This window comes from Chiroxiphia lanceolata, chromosome 2 (assembly GCF_009829145.1).
Source record: "Chiroxiphia lanceolata isolate bChiLan1 chromosome 2, bChiLan1.pri, whole genome shotgun sequence".
Taxonomy (NCBI): Eukaryota; Metazoa; Chordata; class Aves; order Passeriformes; family Pipridae; genus Chiroxiphia; species Chiroxiphia lanceolata.
In genome coordinates, this window is record NC_045638.1 from 25,586,235 (window position 1) to 25,605,418 (window position 19,184).

Genomic DNA, 19,184 nt, shown 5'->3' on the forward strand with positions numbered 1-19,184 from the left:
CGTGTTTACTTCCCGGTTCAACCCCTCCAGTGGGAGCGATTGGCGCCGCCGCCTACGAAGGGAGCGGGAGGTGAGGGGAGCGGCGGGGCGGGGGACGCTGGTGCGGTGCCGTCCCCTCCTATCCCCGCGCTGAGCCGCCCGCCTCTTCTCTTGCAGGTGTACCCGGAGCCGCGGACCGAGAGCGAGTGCCTGAGCAACATCCGCGAGTTCCTGCGGGGCTGCGGTGCCTCCCTGCGCCTGGAGGTGAGTCGGGGCGGGGGGCGCCCGGCTCGGTCCCGGGGGCGGGGGGTTTCTCGCCCTGCCTTTGTGCCCGGGCTGACAAGATGGTGGCGACCGCCCCTCCCCTGGCTGCGGGCCCGGGGGGCGGCGGGGAAGCCGCTGCTGCCCGCCCGGGGCTGCCTCGGCGGCCTCGTCGCTGTCCGCTGCGCTGCGGTGGCGGCTGCGCCCCGGCCGAGCCTCGCTCCATCGCCGCGGGATGGCTCGGCTTGCGGGAAGCGAGAGAACCGAGGGCGCTGGTACCGCGTGGAAGGGCCGCGCTGCTTCTCGGAGAGCGCTGGGCGGGCAGGGCGCACCCCGACCCTCTGTCACTGCAGAGAGCCGGGGGTGGGGTTCGCCGGGCCCCGGGGCGGCTGAAACCACTGCTGTTCTGTCCGAGAGAATTCTTGGTGCCTATCAGTTGTGTCCGATAAATTCGCGAGATTGCTTCGGAATCGCCGCAGTTGGCTTACAAGAAATTAAGTTGGTAACAGCCGAACGAAATGCTAATTGAAGAAAATGGCAGGTGCTGTTCCTTCTATTTAAATTTGCGTTACATAAAAGCCTAGCAAACTGCCATCTTTTCCGAACGTGTGTTCGCAGGGTTTCAAATTAGGTACTTGTATATTGCCCGTATATTTAGCTGTAGCAAGTACATAGTGTTGTCGAGTTTACTTGATGTTTGTGTGTGGGAAGGAACTGATGCGACTAAAAACAGGTTTCAGCGTCTCTGCGTTGGGAAGTGAGAGATATTGTATTTTCAGTTATCAGAGACATTTTTTGGGGTGGAAAAAATAGTTTCTGGTGCTTCTGAACTTAAATTAGTGAAATGTTGCCTTAATTAATTCTCAGGGTCTTATAGTATCTCTGGTCCTGCCTGTGATTTTTGCCAGGCAGTAATCAAATATCATTAAAAAAGACTTTGATTGCTTTCCTGAGGCCTCTAAGTATCATTAGTGAAATTAGTCATACTTAGCAGGACTTGCATTTAATCTTAGGTTTCTTCATGGGTAAGGATGGAAATTAAGACAGCTTTTAGCACTGTCTTGTAGAATATGTCTTTACATTTTTACCTGCCTTCTCTTCTCCCCTCCAAATACATAGAGAATCTTGTAGAATTTGATGGGAGAAAAAACAAATTAAGTCCTAAAATACTCACAAACCAGGTCCTGGGGTGAACTGTCCCTGATGTCAAGGGGTTTTTTCTTGGGTTTTTTTCTTTTTTGCTTTTGCTTTGGAGCATCTGTCCCTCCATTTGTCTTTTTAGAGCTGCACTGAGTTTTTCACACTTTGAATGTTCATGTGTGAGAGCTGATCCACATTTCAAATAGCAGATATGCATGAATTTGAGAGAACTGGGGAGGAAGACACTTCAAATCTCAATGCAGAAATAAATTGAGTATTGCAAATATTAAAGGGGGGAAAATAGCACTAATATCTTCCCTTCCCCTTTACTAATTTCCTGCATAGTGTCTTTCACAAAGCTTGGAAGTTATTGCAATTGTGACAAGCTGGGGATAGTTACAGTGTTGCAGTTTGGTCTCTCTTTTGTAGTTGCAGAAAGCTTTTCTCAGCTCTTTTCCTTGGGGTGACAAGAAAATGAAGAAAAATGATTAAAGATAATTTTTGTCTTGCTCTCGGAGCCTGAATATTTTTGGGCATAGTCAAATTGTTAACCTGGCCTCAGGGTCTTCTCAGCAAGACTGCCGGAAACACCTTTCTTATGTGGAGGTAACTGGCAGCAGTAGCTTCCAGCTCAGCGTGTTGGAACAGGAATTACTCCCAAGCTACCAGAGGAGTTGCAGGAAGGGGCACAAATGCTTGGGCTTATGGAGCCTTCTGTGTGTGTATTTATGGCTTGTATGTTGGCCATTCCCTGTTGTTTTCTCATTAGTCTTTCCAACCCCCTAGCTGTGGCCAAAGATGAGAGGAATGGTAACCTGGATTCAACCAGTGAGTAGCTGGCAGGGGCCTCTTGGCCATGGGCTACTCCTGGGCTCTTTCTCCTCCCTCCTTTAACAAGGTGTGAGTCAGCCCTCATGGATCTCTGCCTTTTTCGCTGTGTGACCTGGGAAGATGCCATAGCTCCCCTGTGCAGCATCCTTGTAATGCTTCCTTAACTGTGATCAGGTTTAGAGATTGCATTGAACGAAGAGTGTGAGGAGCATCTCTGGAAGCGGGATATTTTCAGAGAGAGCAGATTAGCTAGCAAGGAGTTAGTGGTGAGTATAAATATTTGACAGAGAGGTGGATGTGTATGTGCTAGCTTAAATAGTAGAAACACTTGGACAATATGGTTGTCAGAGGAAGCTCTGGAATGGTTTGAGATGTGACCTTGTTCTGGGCACTCATGTGGTGTCTTTCTTAACAAGTATTCCACAACATGGAGTTTTACGTGACCTCTAAGGGTTGCACTTGAGCCTTACGTTTAATCTGAGTTATCTGTAGCTGGATCAGGTGATTTCTCAGTGTGTAGTTTTGTGAGCATGGTAGAAGCACGGTAGTGCTTTGATTAGCCTAAGTTCAGCATCGCACAAGCACTTTTTGCTCCCCAGATCTGAACTCCTCTTGGAAGTAATGGTATTGTATTTTTACAAAACCGTGTCAGAGCTCCTTGCCTTGCTGGAGCTCTGTATGACTCCAGTTTTGGAGACTTTGTCACAACATGCTATAGAACTTGATAAACTATTGTGGTTAATGGAAAGTTGCCCAGTAGTAGATGAGTTGTTAGAGTTGCTTTTCTCTGTGGCATCCTCTAATAAGAGGACATGATGACTGTTTTCTTATCTGAAAAGTAAGGGGCAGAGATGAGAAATTTTGTTGGTTTGGAAGTGTTCTGGTGTCTGAAAGTTGTTCTTATTTTCTTCTTACTTCCCAGTGAGTTTTGGCTGTTAGAAAGAGAATAGGATATTCAGAATGGATATTTCAAATTCTAATGAGAAGGATTGCTGTTCCTCAAAGGAAACCAGTGGATCCCTTCCCGCATGCCCTAGTATTTTTTGATATTTAAATGTTCCAGAGAAAAGAGAGTACTTTATCTGGAGCTTGCAGCAGTCTTCTGTGAGATGAAATTTGTTGGTAAAGCAGAGTAAAATAACCAGAAGAATGTTCTGCAAGTGTTGGTTTTTTAAAAAATTATTCTTTAACATGGTTCTTTTTTGTTTGTGGATACAAGGAGCTGAGACATTAATGAAAAAATGTTCCTGAGACCTCAATCAGGGACTGAATTTGCAACTCCATGTTGTTTTTCCCATCTGAAAACTGTTAGTGTTTGCTTAGAATAATTATAGTGTTGAATAGTTTATTCTACTTTGAAGCTTCACTGCCAGTGGTGAATGCCTGTATAGATGGAAGGGACTGTAGAATAGCTGCTTATGATGTCAATTCACAACTTATTTTGCAACTTTTCCTTAGGCATAGGATATTTGCTGCATGCTGTTCTTGGTATTTTTACTTTAAAGGCAGTTTTCCCCTACAGTTTTCATTTTGGGTGGGAAGACACTTAACTGTACTTTCTTCTGAGGAGCATGACATGCTTTTCAAAACAGGGTCCTAGATACTTGTTGTACCTGATGGATTCTGTTCCGGAAGAGTATGGGTCACTATGTATGGTTAAGATGGAACTGGCTGCAGATGTGTCTTCCACAGAAGTTTGGCAAAAGAGACAAAAATGAAAAAGTTTTGCCATCACAATCATCTTGTACCTGTATCATGTTACTCTGGTTTTGTTCTCTTTCGAAGGAGTTTCGGCTTCCTGAATATAATGCAGTCTTTTCTTAGTCTTTGACTAGAGCTGTTTGACAGCTTGCAGAGCCAAAAAGAGGCCATGGAGAAATCACTGTATAGTTCAACAGCAGTGAAGTTTGTTTGGGGAGCACTTAAATATAGAATAATAAACAAAAATAATTTAATGGAAAGCCATATTAGTGTCTACGGTTTAAAGGGCAGATTGCTTGATATAACCTGTGAACAATACCAAGCTCTACATGATCAAATTCCATAAGTAGTGTCTTGGAGCATTTTTTTTCTGGGTTTCATCAAATAAAAGATTAATGGTTACTTATCTGCAAGTATCTAATGTTAACAGATTTCTTGAGCTCAGAAATACTTTGTTTTTGACTTTTGTACTGATGGGCAAGATGGCTAATGGAAATGAAAGACAATCTAAGAACCTTTTCTCTACCTACCAAGAAACCTGCTTGCCACTGGGGTTCAGGATGGTCATTTCAATATATTGGCAGCAATGCTGGAACCAGCATTTTATTTCTACAGTAAACTAACCAAAGAAGAAATAAAGCAAACCTGGCAGCCTTATGCACTCTGAGATCCTGTGTTTGCTTATTATAAAATCCCTTGTACAAGAGGGATTTGCCCTTAAGGTTCAGAACACTGCATGCAAATTTGGGAAATATAATTCATGGCTCTCAAGATTTAATGAAGATATACAAATGCCTATAAATGCCCCTAATAGAGCGCTAACCTTGAGGAAAATTTTGTAAGGGGTGCCAGTGTCATTCTGTTAGACCAGCTAATCTTTTGGGAGCAAGTGTGCCTTGTCTGTCTTCTTCTCTCATACCCACCCCTACCATAGCAGTTCATCTGTTAGGTAATGCTTCTTTCCTCTGAGCCTTACATACTTCTTTGGATCATTATGGCTACAGTCCTACTACCACTGTGGATTTGGAAAGGTATTTTGCCAGATGGCTTTCAAAGATGTATTTGCATGAGGAAAATATAGGCTCTGCTGCTGGTGTGGATGGATTTGGCTGGCAACTGTTAGTGAATTAGGAATAAATAGTTTTCTAGTACTGAAGAGCTTTATACCAGTCTTATGATGATGTTATAGAAATTAAATCATCCACCTATTCCTTTCAGCCCTTGTTCAAACTGTCGTCTTTATTTTGTCAAGAACAATATTCTTTGAATTTGCTCATGACTTCATTCCAACAGAGTGTCTTTCTAACCCAGAAGGTATGCTGCCAAACACCTTCAGGATTCTTTGTCATAAACATTTGCCAGAATGTTGGTGTTTTAAAGTTACCATTCTTTGCTTACAGACCACACATTGGAAAGTTTTATTTGGAAGCTGAGATCTCACTGGTGTGTTTTTCAAAAGGGAAAAGTGGTACCAGAAATTTGTAGCTTTTAATTGAGATATATATTCCTTCCCCCCATTCTCACCCCAGTTTCTCCTTGTTCACGAAACTACTCTGAATATATAGTTACACAGTTAAGTGCAGTGTGTCACTGCAACTTATCTTGTACGTACTGACCTCCAAGACATGACTGTTCCCCGCTACCGGTTTCTGTCCTTTTTCTCGTGTAAATATGATGATTCTGAAAATCAGAAATCAGTGTTTCTTGCAGTTTGTTTTCAGGGGTTTTTTTGGGTTTTTTTTGGGGTGGGGGGGGGGGGGGTGAGGGACCGTCTGTTTTGCGCAGCATATACAATAGAGAAGTACAACCTGAACTCCGTGATTGGAGTCCGTGTTACCATGTCTTGGAACCTAAGGTAGAAAGAGGCTGTTACTTGACTGTTTACATTACTTTAATAAGAATGGCTTTTTGTGATATGAAGGTTTCTTACGATTCACAATCCTTTGTATTCCCATTGAAGAGAAGCCTTTGAATACTACTTTAAGGGTGTCTTACAAATAGAATGGCGGAAAAGTAGTCTTTTTTTCCGGAGGTCAAGCCACTTCCTCATCTTGTATACCATTCATGCATGGTGTCATGGTAGGTGAGAAGGTGATGCAGAGAGGCAGGAACATACAGCATTGTACAGGGAGGAATGGCAGTACCAGAAGCTGTTACAGTTTTGTTCACTAAAATATAGTCTCAAACACAAATGTACATGATAGCTTTTGAGATCCTCACATGGTTCCCTGTTCACTTAAACCTTCCTTCTCTTTCCATGAGAGTTTATTTCTTGTGATTCTGCCGAGCTTGTTGCATCACCAGTAGTGTGGTATTCTGCTATCACCTTTTGACTAAAGTGACTCCAGTGGCTTTCATTAAATAGGAAGAATGTATCTTGTTGGGGTTCATGTTCAAAAGCACCTAATATGGAATAGTTTTAAAAAGACTTAAAAAAAAAAAAAGAAAAAGGTAGCAAGTAACAAAAGTGGATTACAAGTGTGTGTCTGTCACAAATACTGTAACAACCAGCTGAGGAATGTGCTGGTATTTCTTTGGCTGCTTCAGGTTTATATTCAGTACTTCTCAAGTAAAAAAAGATTTGAAATTTTGAATTGGATCATGAATATTTTAATTCCTACCACTTCTTTTGCATTGCATGCTGGTGTGATACTTTGAACACAGAAATATAGGAGAGTGGGCATGTAGACTCTGGCACAATGGCTGTATATCATGAGTGCAGATCTCTTTCTTTGCTGCATGGACCATACGTGACGATGAGTCCAATGTGTCAGCATACATTTGAATTGTTTCAGTCATGTCTTGGTGATCAGCATATACAAGGCAAGTTACAGTGACATTGTAAATATTAACTAGCTCTTCTGGCTTGGGCTGAGATAGAGTTGATTTTCTTCCTAGAAGCTGGTATAATGCTGGATTTTGTATTTAGGATGAGAATGATGATGATAACTCGATGGCTTAGTTGTTGCTGAGCGGTGTCTACACTAAGTCAAGGACTTTTTAGTTTTTTATGCTGTCCTGCCAAGGAGAAGATGGTGGGGACAGGGAGTTGGACACCCTGGACAGCTGACCCCAGCTGACCAAAGGGATATTCTATACCGTGTTACATCGTGCTCAGCAATAAAACTGGGGGGAGTTGGCTGGGGGCTGTCTGCCTGCTGCTCAGGGACTGACTGGGCATTGGTAAACGTTGGCTGATGTGCAGTTGCATTGTGCATCACTTCTTTTGTATATTTTGTTATCGTTATTTTCTCTTCCTTTTCTGTCCTATTGAATTGCCTTTACCTCAACCCATGAGTTTAACCCTTTTTATTTTTTTTATATTCCTTTCCCTGTCTCACTTTGGGGAGGAGTGAGTGAATGGCTGTGTGGTGTTTAGCTGCCTGCCGGGTTAAACCACAACATTGGTATGGATCTGTTCAGAGCAGTTTTGTGAATGAGTTGCTCTGTGGTTTGGGAGAGGCTTCTGTATAACTGCTTTATTTGTGGTGTTCATCTGGATCTTGAGGATGAAATGAACCTTCATCTAACAATTAAAATGTATTGCACTATTAATTGAGAATGCACAGAAGATTTCAGCATTGTACTCATGCTCAAATACACCAAACTGTTTTCACAAGAGGGTTTCAGTGCTTCTTTGATAGAAGAGGAGTTAATCATGTGAGGGAAAGTGTGGAAACTAGGAAAACCAGGAGAAATGGGTGGGTAGAGAGGGCTGAAGGGTTTTGAGCAGAGCTTCAGAGTCCTTGAGGCGTAAAATTCTCCTGATTTGTCAGAGGAGTTCTTACTGTCTGATTTCTTTGGTACTCTCCTGCCCTCCAGCTCTTTATTATGAAGTACAGTGAGGAAGGGCTTATCTGCTGGTTTTCTGAAGGCTGAGAGCTGTGGGAAGGGGGGCACTTTGGATTAGCCCTGAGCAAGGAGCAAGCTGTGCAGAGTTGGTGGGGATACCAGGTGTGAAGACAGCTCTTAGGAGGAGAACAGGTGAGCTGCTCCATCCTCCTCAGCGAGAGAGCAACAACAGGTACAGTAGAGAGAGGAATGGAGATGGCATCAGGACAGTGTTGCACTTGCTGTGAGGCAAGTGCTGAGCAGTGAAGTGTGTTTTAGAAATCAGGTCTGTGTACATGACAGGACCTGCCTGCCATTTTCCTTCCCAGAGGATGGCTATGGTCTTGTTAGTTGCTGTTGTGGTTTTTAGGAATGCTTTGTGAAGTTGGACTTCAGAGGTCTCAGACTCTGTCTCTACACACGCACTTCTCTTTAATAGTTTTGAAGACTTGTAAGAGATTTTTTTAGCTGGCAAACACTGAAAATAGAAATGTAGTTAAAGCTTGCACTCTATAACTACACTTGTGTATACTGAACACAGTTACCTTGTTATTAGCTCTCAGCTGATTTCCCAAGTCTGTGTGTATGACAGAGGGAGAGCGAAAGATTACCTCTATACAGAATGGGTTATAGGTGGTAATATATTGTGTGAAGAAAACTTGAGTACCTGGAGACTTAATGATGTAGCACTGTGGTTTTTTAACATATGCATTTGGACTAAGGTCCTTGGAGCTGAGGCGTATCCTGCCATAGGGGAAATGGCAGTGTTCAGTCTCTGCAGAAGCTTGGAAAACTTTCTCCTTTTATGACAATGACTATGTTGCATCATTTTTACAAAGGATGAATTCTGGCAGAACGTTTGCTTTGAAGATTACCTCAGGACTACACAGAAGAGAGTCCAGCCTCACAAAACAGGCTGCTGTTTTTGTTTACTGTCATCCTGCCAGAATGTTTTGATTTTACTTTGAACTTAAGAGTCAGCGTAAGTCACTTCAGTTATCTGTAAATGATGCAATATCAAATCTAGGTCATTTGTGACTTGCTCTGATTTCTTAAGTGCTTCTAGGTTTGCAACTGTTTGCAGCTTCTGCTTACATGTAAATGTCTTGGCGTGTATGGGAAAGGTGATATGCATTCTGCTGTGGAGAGTAGGTTTCACAGGCTTGATTTTGCAAGACAGTGTTGATGAGAGGAGAAAAGTGCCTTGCTCTAATTGAAAGGAAAAGGAATATTAGAATACAGTAATTTTTCCTTTTTCTTGAGGCGAGTTATCTTAGTGTGCTCAGCTGAATACACAAACAGCTGTAGTACTTGCATGTTTCTGCTTGAGCCCTCTGTTTTGCTGTAGTTAACTGTTTAGATGTTTCATCAGATGCTGGGCTGGTCCTGTCAGTATTACTGAGAGCTGGAGTTTGCCTATGTGGGAAGCACTATGATTTTTTGATACTGCTAGCTTTTTCCAGGTCTTTATGTTTTTCAGAAAATACTGCAAAATTCTAGATAATGGAGAAAATTGTAGTGCTGAAAACCTCAGACTCTTGTTACTGAAAATTTTAGGTGCCTTGAGCTCTGTGCCTCAGTATGCCACCTGTCTGATGAAGCCAGCAGGATTTAACTGGTTGGCTAACTTGGGGGCAGGTGAGGAGGGAAACTCAGTTATGTGGGAAGATGATGTGATGTTTCAGTAGGTGGCAGTCCTTCTCTGAATCAGTCCAGGGCCAGTGATGAACCTGGTGTCAGAGGGAGACAGGGAGAGAGGAAAAAAGAGGGAGCAAAGTCTTTCTGTCAGTGCCATCTTGTGGGCCAAGTGCAAATACCTGAGCCTGAGCGCTGGTGTTTGGGAAAGAAGAGGAATATTCCCTCTGTTGCAGGGCCATCTGCCTGTGTGGTGTCCTGAGGTGGCTCTGCCCTGCTGGCAGCCTTTGCTGGGGGAGTGAGAAGAGCCTGTCTGGACAGCCCAGCAGCAGCTGCCCTCTTTGCCTTTGGGGCCAGCAGGGAGAGGGTGAGGCATTCTTCAGGTACCCTTCACTTTCTGAAGGGCTGGGGCTAGGAACTTATATTTAGCGGATGAAATCCTGCTTGATTCTTCTCCCCCCAAACTTCAGCTGAAGCCATAGACTTCTAGTTTTTTGACTGTTGTGTGTTTTCCACCATGGTGGAGTGTTACCCAATTGGCTGTGCTTCTTTGAATGAGGTAGAGTATTTAGAAATTGTTAAGTAACAGTTGCTTTTGAGTCCAGTTTATAAAAAAACCCTATTAAACACTGAACCAAGTCCCTGCTCTGATAAAAAATCCTCGATGCTACTTGCTTTACTAGCCCTACAAAAGGTAGCATGCAGCAGTGCAGCTGCCTTAGATGGTGAAATAATAAAGGAAAAAATAAAGATGCCATGTACTTCGTAGTCATGAAGGGTATCTTCACAGATCCTCTCCTGCTAGTGCTGAGTGATTTTTAATATATAGGGGTTTTTTTTAATCTGTTTCCATGCTCTCCACTGTCTTGTTTTCTACCCCCTACCTGTGACTTGTTTTCCTTAAGCAGGAGGGCATAAGAGTGGTTATCAGAGAGAGGACTAGTGGTGGTTGGTGAGAACATGGTGATGACATGCTTAATAGTTTTTTCCAGACATATACTTGTTAAATATCTTGCAAAATTCCTGCCTGATCAAGTCTTTTCCATGTGATGTCCGCTCATGTTTCACAAGAATCCCTATGCTGTTTTGCATGATGACTTTAGGAGAGTATTAGCTGGAAGTGTCAGCAAAAGGAGTCCTCCTAGGCTAGTACTGCTGAAAAACAAACCATTGCCATTTTTTTCCTCTTGTCTCTCATCTCCCAAGAAGGGGCCTTAACTGGTTTGATTCTTTCATGCAGCTCACTCAGTAGGTGAATGGAAGGAGTGTGTGAGAGGGGCATTTTTCTTCTAATGGCATTTCCAGTATTGGAGCAAATTAAATAGTCCTCAGTTTTGAGAGTGACTTAAGTGTACTGAGATTTGTCTGAATAGGACTTTGGTCTCTATGCTGAAAGCACTAATGTGCCTTTTTTTTTTTTAAATTTTAGGGGCCTGTACTCTGGATATCCCGGGGCAGGGTTTGAGTGCTGGTTAAAATGTTTTCTCGTTGCACACCTGCCTGGCAGTGACTGAACATGGTGGAGCAGGACTTCTGTACACTAGGCAACTTCCTCTGCAGCCAGGAAAGTGAAGTTCAACTGAAATAGCAAAAAGATAATTGATGGTGGGATTATTGGTAGTTCAGTGTAGCATTAACTGGTGGTGAATTTGTGTAATGAAGGCTGCCAATTTAACTGGTTGCTGATGCCAAAGGAGGAAGTCTACTCCCACCTTTGCTTTGCCCTCCCTTCCATAGCCATTTCATTTTGTGCTGGTTCTCATGTGTGCCAGATGGCTGAGTAAATCTATACAACTGGCAGCCTCTTCCCTCACAGCCCTCCCAAAAGAAGCAAAAGGGAAGGGAAAAATCCCATTCCACCATGGGCAACAGAAAATTGTGCTTCCACTAGTCCACTGCTGATGGCATGGTGAGCCACGTTGCCTCAGGGCATGGTTTCAGTGCCAGAGCTGATGCTGGGAAGGAGTTAGGAACACCTGTTCGCTGCTGAAATATGCATTCCTGCTCTTCTCTGGATGGAATTGGAGTCCTGCTCCAGTGTTTCAAGCATAAATTATCCTTGAGAGTCCCATCAATGGACAGTTGCTCAAGCATCTGTCTGTGTAAGGGAGGGAGGAGTTGGTTTGGTTGGTAGGGGGGTGGGAGGGGATGTTAGGCTGTGGCAGTGCACTGGTTTAGATTAGTGCTGTCTGCAGTGGAAACACCCATAGCTACTGATTCTTTGTTTGGCTCTCCTTACAACTCTGGCACCAAGCATGTACTGCCTGAGTATTATTTTTATGTCACCTATGTGAGTTTACACCATGTTTCATGATTATTTCTGAGAAATATGAGCAGAAAGACCTCTTGCTTTATTTTTAGATGATCTGCCAGACTCCCAGTTAACTACTTGTTACTTCCCTGCCATTCTCTGGGTTAGATTTTTGTTCTAGTATAACTGCCCCCCTGAACTGAATCAGGGTGGATCAGTTGAGTGACTGTGGCACATAGGACACAGTGGAGAAGGGAGCAGTCTGGGACCTCCTCTGTTGATAGCAGCAACTCAACCTAAAATAAATAATCCTTCACTTACTTTTTAACTGGATCAGTCTATTCTTCAAATGTTTTGAGTTCATTCAGTCAGTACAAAGCAAGGGGGAAAGAGTGGGTGGAATTTATCACCCTCTCTCCCACACGCACTTGTTCACTTAATTAAAGAATAAAAATGAGGTAAGAAAAATAGAGTTCCTGGTTCTAAAGTCTGTTACCAGAAGGTACCTAGAAGCACTTGGTTTTAAGTCAGCAGAGCAGGCACTCCTACTTGTTAAATTAACAGGTTTTCCATTCAAAACATCTTGAAATGCTTTTTTTTGTGTGTTCTGTATGTTTATTAGATTCATAGAGTGCCTTCAAAATGTACACTTTAAGTGATGACCATGTTTTTTCTAAAAGCAAGCCTCTGCAGAAATCATGACAGTCCATCATATTTTTTCATTTGATCAAATTCTTTGTTCTCATGTCTGTTAAAGCATTTAAGTATGTTGAGATAGGGTAATTACTTTTTTTGCTAAAGATTGATACCAAATGTTTAAGAAAGTGTTTGAACTACAAATATGGAACAGGATGTTAATCTATACTGATCTAATCATTATTTGATTAGGCCATTTAAATCCATCCACCCTGTGGGCTTGTGAGCAGCATAAAGTAAATTACAAGAAAATGCATTTTCACACCCTTTGCTTTAGGCTAGTTCTTCACCCTGGTGTCACATGAACATTTTGCAAAAGATAAATTTCATGGATAAATGCAGCTAAAGTATTTTCTGTACTTGGCAATAAAACTGACAGAGCAATTCTTCATTGTTAAAATACAAAGTTGTTGTAATTACCTGACTTTGATATTGTAAACTGCTGATAGTTAAATTGACCACATCTAGGTATTATTTATGGCCTAAGTTAATTAGTTGGCTTGAAGGGCTCAGCAGTTTTGAAGATGCCAGTCAGCTAGTTGGTTTCTTTCCTGCCTGTACTTGCTTACTAAGATGACTTATCTCCTAATTTTTTTTTACATTTCTTGCTAGGGGTATCTCATTTTGAGATGTCAATATAGCATTCAAAATTAAGTGAACAAATGTAATTTTATTTATAGCTGTTGTCAGGAAATGCAGAGGAAGATGGAGATGTGCCTTTAGAGCACTCCAAAAAATCTCAAGTCTTGGGAAAGTTGTCTTTGAGATAGAAATGAGAGACTATTGTAACTTAAAATGCTGCAGTCTGTTTTTCTAAGTTCACGCGCTCAGTTGGGGTGGTTTGGCATATGTGTAAATAAATCAGGTTTTTTATTAGTTTAGCTTAAAAGTAGATAAGGGGGATACTTATCTTTGTATTGTAAAAACATTTCAAGACCAGAACAGCCATAGACTACCTTTTACACACCGTGTTTTCTTCAAATCCATTTTTGTTGTGGATGCTACTAAGGCTTTGACCAAGAAAATTGTTATACCAAAACCAAAAAGCATTATTGGACCATTCTATGTGTGCATTCTGGTAATAGGTAATTGCTCTTTTTTTTTTTTTTTTTTTTTTTCCCCGGAACCTTGCGTAGTACTGACTGGAAACCTGTCAGTGCTCTTTGTTCATTGGATGGTCTCAGGCTTTTCTTGGATATGATTTAAGTCTTAGTTTGGAGGCAGAATTAATAGGTGCTGTCTGGATGTTCTGTGGTGCCTTCCACAATACTTTTTTTGGTTTGGTTTATGAAGGAGTGATATTACCCCTGTTTCACAGTGCTTGAGCTGCAGGCTCAAGTGTCCATGGTTTGACACAGCTCTTGTGGGCCTCAGTTAGAGCTGTGAGTGCAAAACATGATGCAGAGCAGACTGAAGCCAGGCTGTGGTCCTGGGGTGGATTAAACCCATTGCGGCAGTGCAGCGGCACAGGCATCGCTTACATATTTGTTTCCCATCCCTCTTCTGGCATGGATGCTTGGCAGATGCCAAGGTGAGATGGTGCAGGAAGGTGGACTGGTAGAAGTAACCCTAATCTGCTTTCTTTCCTACCAAATCAGCTTGCTGTGGGGATCAGGAGGGAGCTGGGACTGGCACAAAGTGGGAGGATAGATTATTGTAAAGTGACTATGCAGATCATCTTTAGGTGATCCTAGACTTAAAAAAAGGTGGGTGGAAAAAAAAACACCCTGTGTCAGCTTGATGATGTGTGGGAAGAGATCTGCCTCTCTCCAACTCAGCCTCTGGACCTGAACTGTCATTTTATCTGCCAGTGGTAGTAGGCTCATGTTTCTTCTTTTTGCTGAGCTGGGAAGAGATGGATGTGTTCTCAACTGTTGTGTTTTCTAAGTGTTGATAGCAGAGGGATAACATTACTTGGCTTCTACACCGAGCTCTTGACAGCTGTTTGTTTCTCCTCTCCCATTCTGCCTTTCTTGCTGGCTCCATTTTCCCACTTGGGTTTTGAGTTCTGATCTTCCTTTCTTCATGTTTTCCCTGGTGACTTGCCTCTCTGTTTCCTCTCTTCTGTCATTCCTAGCCTAGCATCAGCTGATTTTTGAGGTCTTGGAGGTCAGTGCTGTCTCTGGTCGAAGAGACAAGTGTTTTTCAATCTGTTCCAGCTCCTCTGGTGCTGGTCAGGCCTTGAAACACAGAGAACTACCCCAGGAAAAAGCTGAATTGACTTAGTCTTCAACCAGGTCAGGTTGTTACAGCAAGGGGAGTGATCGGCTCAAAAACCAGTAGGAAAATGAGAGTGCAACTTTGTAGCTGACAGTATAGTTAAAGTAATTGGATTTTCCAAGTGTTTGGTCCCCAGGTCTCTATAATAGTATGCTTCCTTTCACTTGCTTTTAGCTCTGTCTCATGAATCCCAGCTAAAGTTAATTATGGAGGCTTCATTTTATAGTCAACAATAGAAGCCTCTCCATAGGATGACCTGTGGTGGGTGGGATGGATGTCTCTCTAGGGATGCAAAAGGAGACAGCATGGACCCAGACATCTGAAAAACTGTTTCCTAAATTTAGGTGAAGCTTAGTATTGGCAGTATAATTCCTGCCCCCCTCCCCCCCGAGTTCTATGTCAAGACCTCCAGGAAATGTTCTGCTCTGTGCTTTGCAAGTGGACTTCTTGTGAATCTCTGATGTGCTCAGGCAGTCCTAAGCATGTGTGTAGACTAGTTTAAAGAAGAAATAAAACAAAGCCAAATAGTTTTAAGATGGTCAAAATTGTTTGGGTTTCTTTTTTCTTGGGAACAATTTCTGGTAGAATTTGGAAAGAAATTTTGATAGAGAGAGGGTATAAAGTCTTTAAAAATTCTACAAAGGGAGTTAAATTGTTTTGAGGTTTTCTTGGTGTCATTTCTGGTAATGACAAGATGGGGAAGTTCTGATTATGATAAAGTAAAGCATGAGACATGTGCACTACATGAAAAGTACTAGTCCAAATGTTTGAAGTTTAGGAAAGCTTAAGAGAAAATAAAGATCTGATAATGGAAAATGTTAACACTGACAGAGCTACTTGGTCCTGCACACTGCTGATCTGCAGTAAAGCTTGTCAGACATCTACTAGTGTCTTTCAAGAGACTGGAAGTGTTGGGGTGATGTTGTACTGCAGTGCTCAGCTGGTCAAGTAGGGTCTTAATGGTTTTACTTCGCTACTGAAAGTCCTGAAAGTAGAATTCTACCTAATTGCTGCCTGTAATTTCTCTCAAGTTTAAGTCTGTTCTTGGTAGTAGTTAGGGCAGATCTCATTAAGGAGTGCCCTTACTACCTACTGAATACTAATGGTTTCACTAGATATGCTACCCAAGGGAAATAATTATATCTTCATGGCAGTGTCTGCCCTCAAGTAACTGTGGTGATGCTTGAAAGGTGAGATACACTGAGGTTTGTTTGAAATAATCATGATTTTAATATTAAGGCAACTTTTTCATCTTGGTGCACTTTTTTTACTTCTGTAGAATAAGGAGGCTTTGTAGTTCAAAAGAGGAAGCCTTGGGTGCCCTTCCTACAAGTTAATGAAGGACATGAAATCCCATCATGAAACTCTCTCCTCCTTTGTTTTCCTGCCTCTTATCTCTGAGGGAATTTATGCAAGCAGGTGCAGCCTGTGCACAGGCAGTAAGCTGTGGCTTGTTTGACCATCAGAGAACAGAGGGCACAGCTGCTCACCTGCTCTCTTGGCTTGAAAGAGATTTGGACAGAATGCATTGGCCTTTAGTTGGGATGGCAGGTGGCACTGGGAGACTGTTTTATGTGGGAAGTCACAATGGTTTTTAGGATTGTGGAAGTGAAATTGTTCGGAAAGCACTGGGATCATGGAGTTTTAGGTGGAGAGTTGCCATGAAGCAGAACTTGAATTGCTTTGGCATGATCCAGACATTGAATTATGACTTAACTCCATTTTAAAAGATGTCATGAAGTTAGAGATTATGGTCTGAATGTCTGTCTGGAAGGAACTACTTCCATTGCTAGTAGAAGGTTTTATGGAAACTACTGCTGCAGGCTTTAAGCACAATCTTCATGGCTGGATTTATTATCTGGGTACCCTAAAACTAATTATGTAGCGGGGCACAAATATGAGGATTATGTACAGTATACATGTATTGCTTTATCAGGTGTGTTGTTTAGGGTAACATGCCAGTCTGTGCAAGAAGCCTTGCAGAGGCTTGAGTAAAACAAATTTTGTTTGACAGACTGATGGTACAAAACAAGCATTTTCAGTCTGTAATGCATTTTCAGTTTGTCCTTAAAAACAAAGGAGAAGTGCTTTTTAGGAGTTACTTTGTGTCAAATTTGTTTAAAAACTGTATGTTTTCAGAGCTACTGTAGTTACTCCTTAGGTTAAAAAGTCTGTTCACTTGGAATTGTTCTCTGAGAGTTGTGATTTGTTGGAAAATTTCAATATTGTCCTAACTTTTGCTTTTTTAGCTTTGCATTGTGTCTTGCAATGTGTCTGAAAAGGTTTCTCACCTGTAGAACAACATAATTTTTTTTTTAACCGTAGTCACCTTCTCAATGACGTCTTCCATCAAGATAACATGCTAACAGTACCAACATTTTGAGAGAACCCTCCTGGATGTTTTTAAGCATTTCCACTTTGTTGGAACCCTATCTTTGTATTTCTAAATGCTTCTAGAGCATCCTATTGGAAATATTTGCTTAACTTTTTAACCTACTTTTAGAATGGCACATTTTACTCCATTATCCATCCAGGATGTGATGCCTGCCTTTGCCGTGTGCAGAGCCACCTTGGTGGTGTTTTTGCGTGTACTGAACTCCTCTGAGGCCAGATCTTGGTGATCACTGTCCTCGTCACTACTTTTAATACACGACCTCTTACTTTTCTGTTTTGTTGCACTGACATTTTCTATGTTAATAAATCAGTATGCTTTGCAGACTACATGTTTTGTAGAAGTTAGGATTCCAGTGCAACATGACTCTGGAAATAACAGGATATCTGCTCTGATCTCAGAGGTAGAGGGTTGAGGTCTTGCGACTGATGTTACATCAGTGACCTCAGAACAATTTTACATGGGGTTTTTGGGGAATGTTGTAATGTAAATCATAATCTGAAAAGAGTTTAAATATGCTCTTACTTTGGCTGGTTCTGAGACTTGTGCTAAATGCCAGTGTTATAGCCATTTATGCCTTTATAGGGATGTCCATGATGAATTGTCTTTCTGAGGATGCTGTAACTCCATTGAGATTTGATTGGTATCGTTTCATCTTAAAGTGTTATGTAAATGATAGTTTCAGTTTTGATGCTTCCCTGTAGGGGTTTCAGTTATACTTGAAGCTTCATCCTTAACTCAGCAAACTTGACTTTGTGGGAGGCTCACAATTTTCTAATACACAGAATATCCATTAGTATCAACTGCTTCAGCTCCATAGTATCAACTGTGAAGATGGGTCAGTATAATAATCCATAACTTGTTCTTCTAGACTGAGGCTGACTTTTCTGTGATATTTAAATAGCAAAGATTAAGTGGGGAGAAAACTCCCACGTGTTAATATACCATATGAAATTTTAAAAACAAAATGTTACTTCACTTCTGTGCCGTAACTTTAACATATTGGTATAATGGTATTTAGAGCTGTTTCTTCTTGCTAATCTCCTTGCTATCATAATTGCTAGCTAATTTTGAAGTAGTGCAAAGTTATGTCGGTGTTTTGGTGGTGCATTTAGTGAAATTAACATTACTGTGTCGGCATCTCTTAAGGTGAATAAGGTTTGTTGCACATCTTTTGCTGTAGCTGTGGGTTGCCCTTGTCAGGAAATCTCTGTAGTCCACAGTCGTAGACACAGTCCTGCCACTTCCCTAGACGCATCCCTTGATTCCTTGGTTGCCCTGCAACCAAATCCCACACTAGAGATGTCTGGCGGGTACACCTGTAGGAGGCGTGAGTCAGCATTGCACATCGGGGTAGCAAGGTGCAGTTAAACTGAACCAGGTAAAATGTTCTCTCCATCTTCTCACAGGTAACTTCTGTCGTTGTAATATTTTTCTGTCTTCCAATGTGACTATTTGATTGCTTAGCTCAGCTTTTAAATCCTGTAATAGTTTTGAGGCAAAGTTTGATGCATGGTTTTGAGAATTTTGGTAATAAACGTTAATTATTGTTACTGAAGCAGTGTTTTACAGAGTGGTTTTTTTGGTAGTAGCTAAGTTAGCATAACAAATATTTTTTTTTTTTCCTAACTTGGTTTTGGGGATGAAAAATGTGGAAATAGTTTTACTGTCTTTAGTGATGTAGGAATAGCTATGGAAGTTCAGATCAAAGGTTTGTGTACCTTGTTATCTTGTGAGATGCGTGTCTGCAATAGTTGCCTGGAAGAAAAAGTAAAAAACCCAAACCAGTGAAAATACAGTGTGACACCTTTTGTTAAATTTTCTCAGCTTCTGACAGTCCATAGCTGAGGAGCTTTGTGAGGAGTCATGGATGTACAGCTGTATATTTAACAGCTCAGTGGACCTCCTTCTATGGCTTTTTTTTTTTTTGATAGCTTTCTAAAGATTCTTTGAGCTCTCTATTTACCTTCACATCCTAGGGCAGTAAGTTCCATGTGTAAATTATGCATTTTATAAAAACTTGCTTTTGTTTGTTCAGCTGCTGCAGCTGGTGGTAGTGGGTGACTTTGTTTTAACGTTATGGATTTTCTCTGTGCTATAAGTGACTTTGTACGGCACTAGTGTACTGTGTTATATCCCATCTCTTTCCATGATGAACAATTTTAGTTTATTTGCTCTTTCCTCATATGAAAATCATTGCATTAATTTAGTTGGTTTAAACAGCTTACATTTTTGTACCCTTTCTTG

At 41.7% G+C, this 19,184-nt stretch overlaps 1 protein-coding gene across 1 annotated transcript in view; it reads left to right on the forward strand.

The window, feature by feature from the left end:
• The window catches only part of ARHGEF7 (Rho guanine nucleotide exchange factor 7), a 125,656-nt gene that overhangs the window by 15,127 nt on the left and 91,345 nt on the right, over window positions 1–19,184 (forward strand). The window contains 1 exon segment of the mRNA XM_032680272.1: window positions 157–243. Coding sequence (XP_032536163.1) covers window positions 157–243 — 87 coding nt within the window.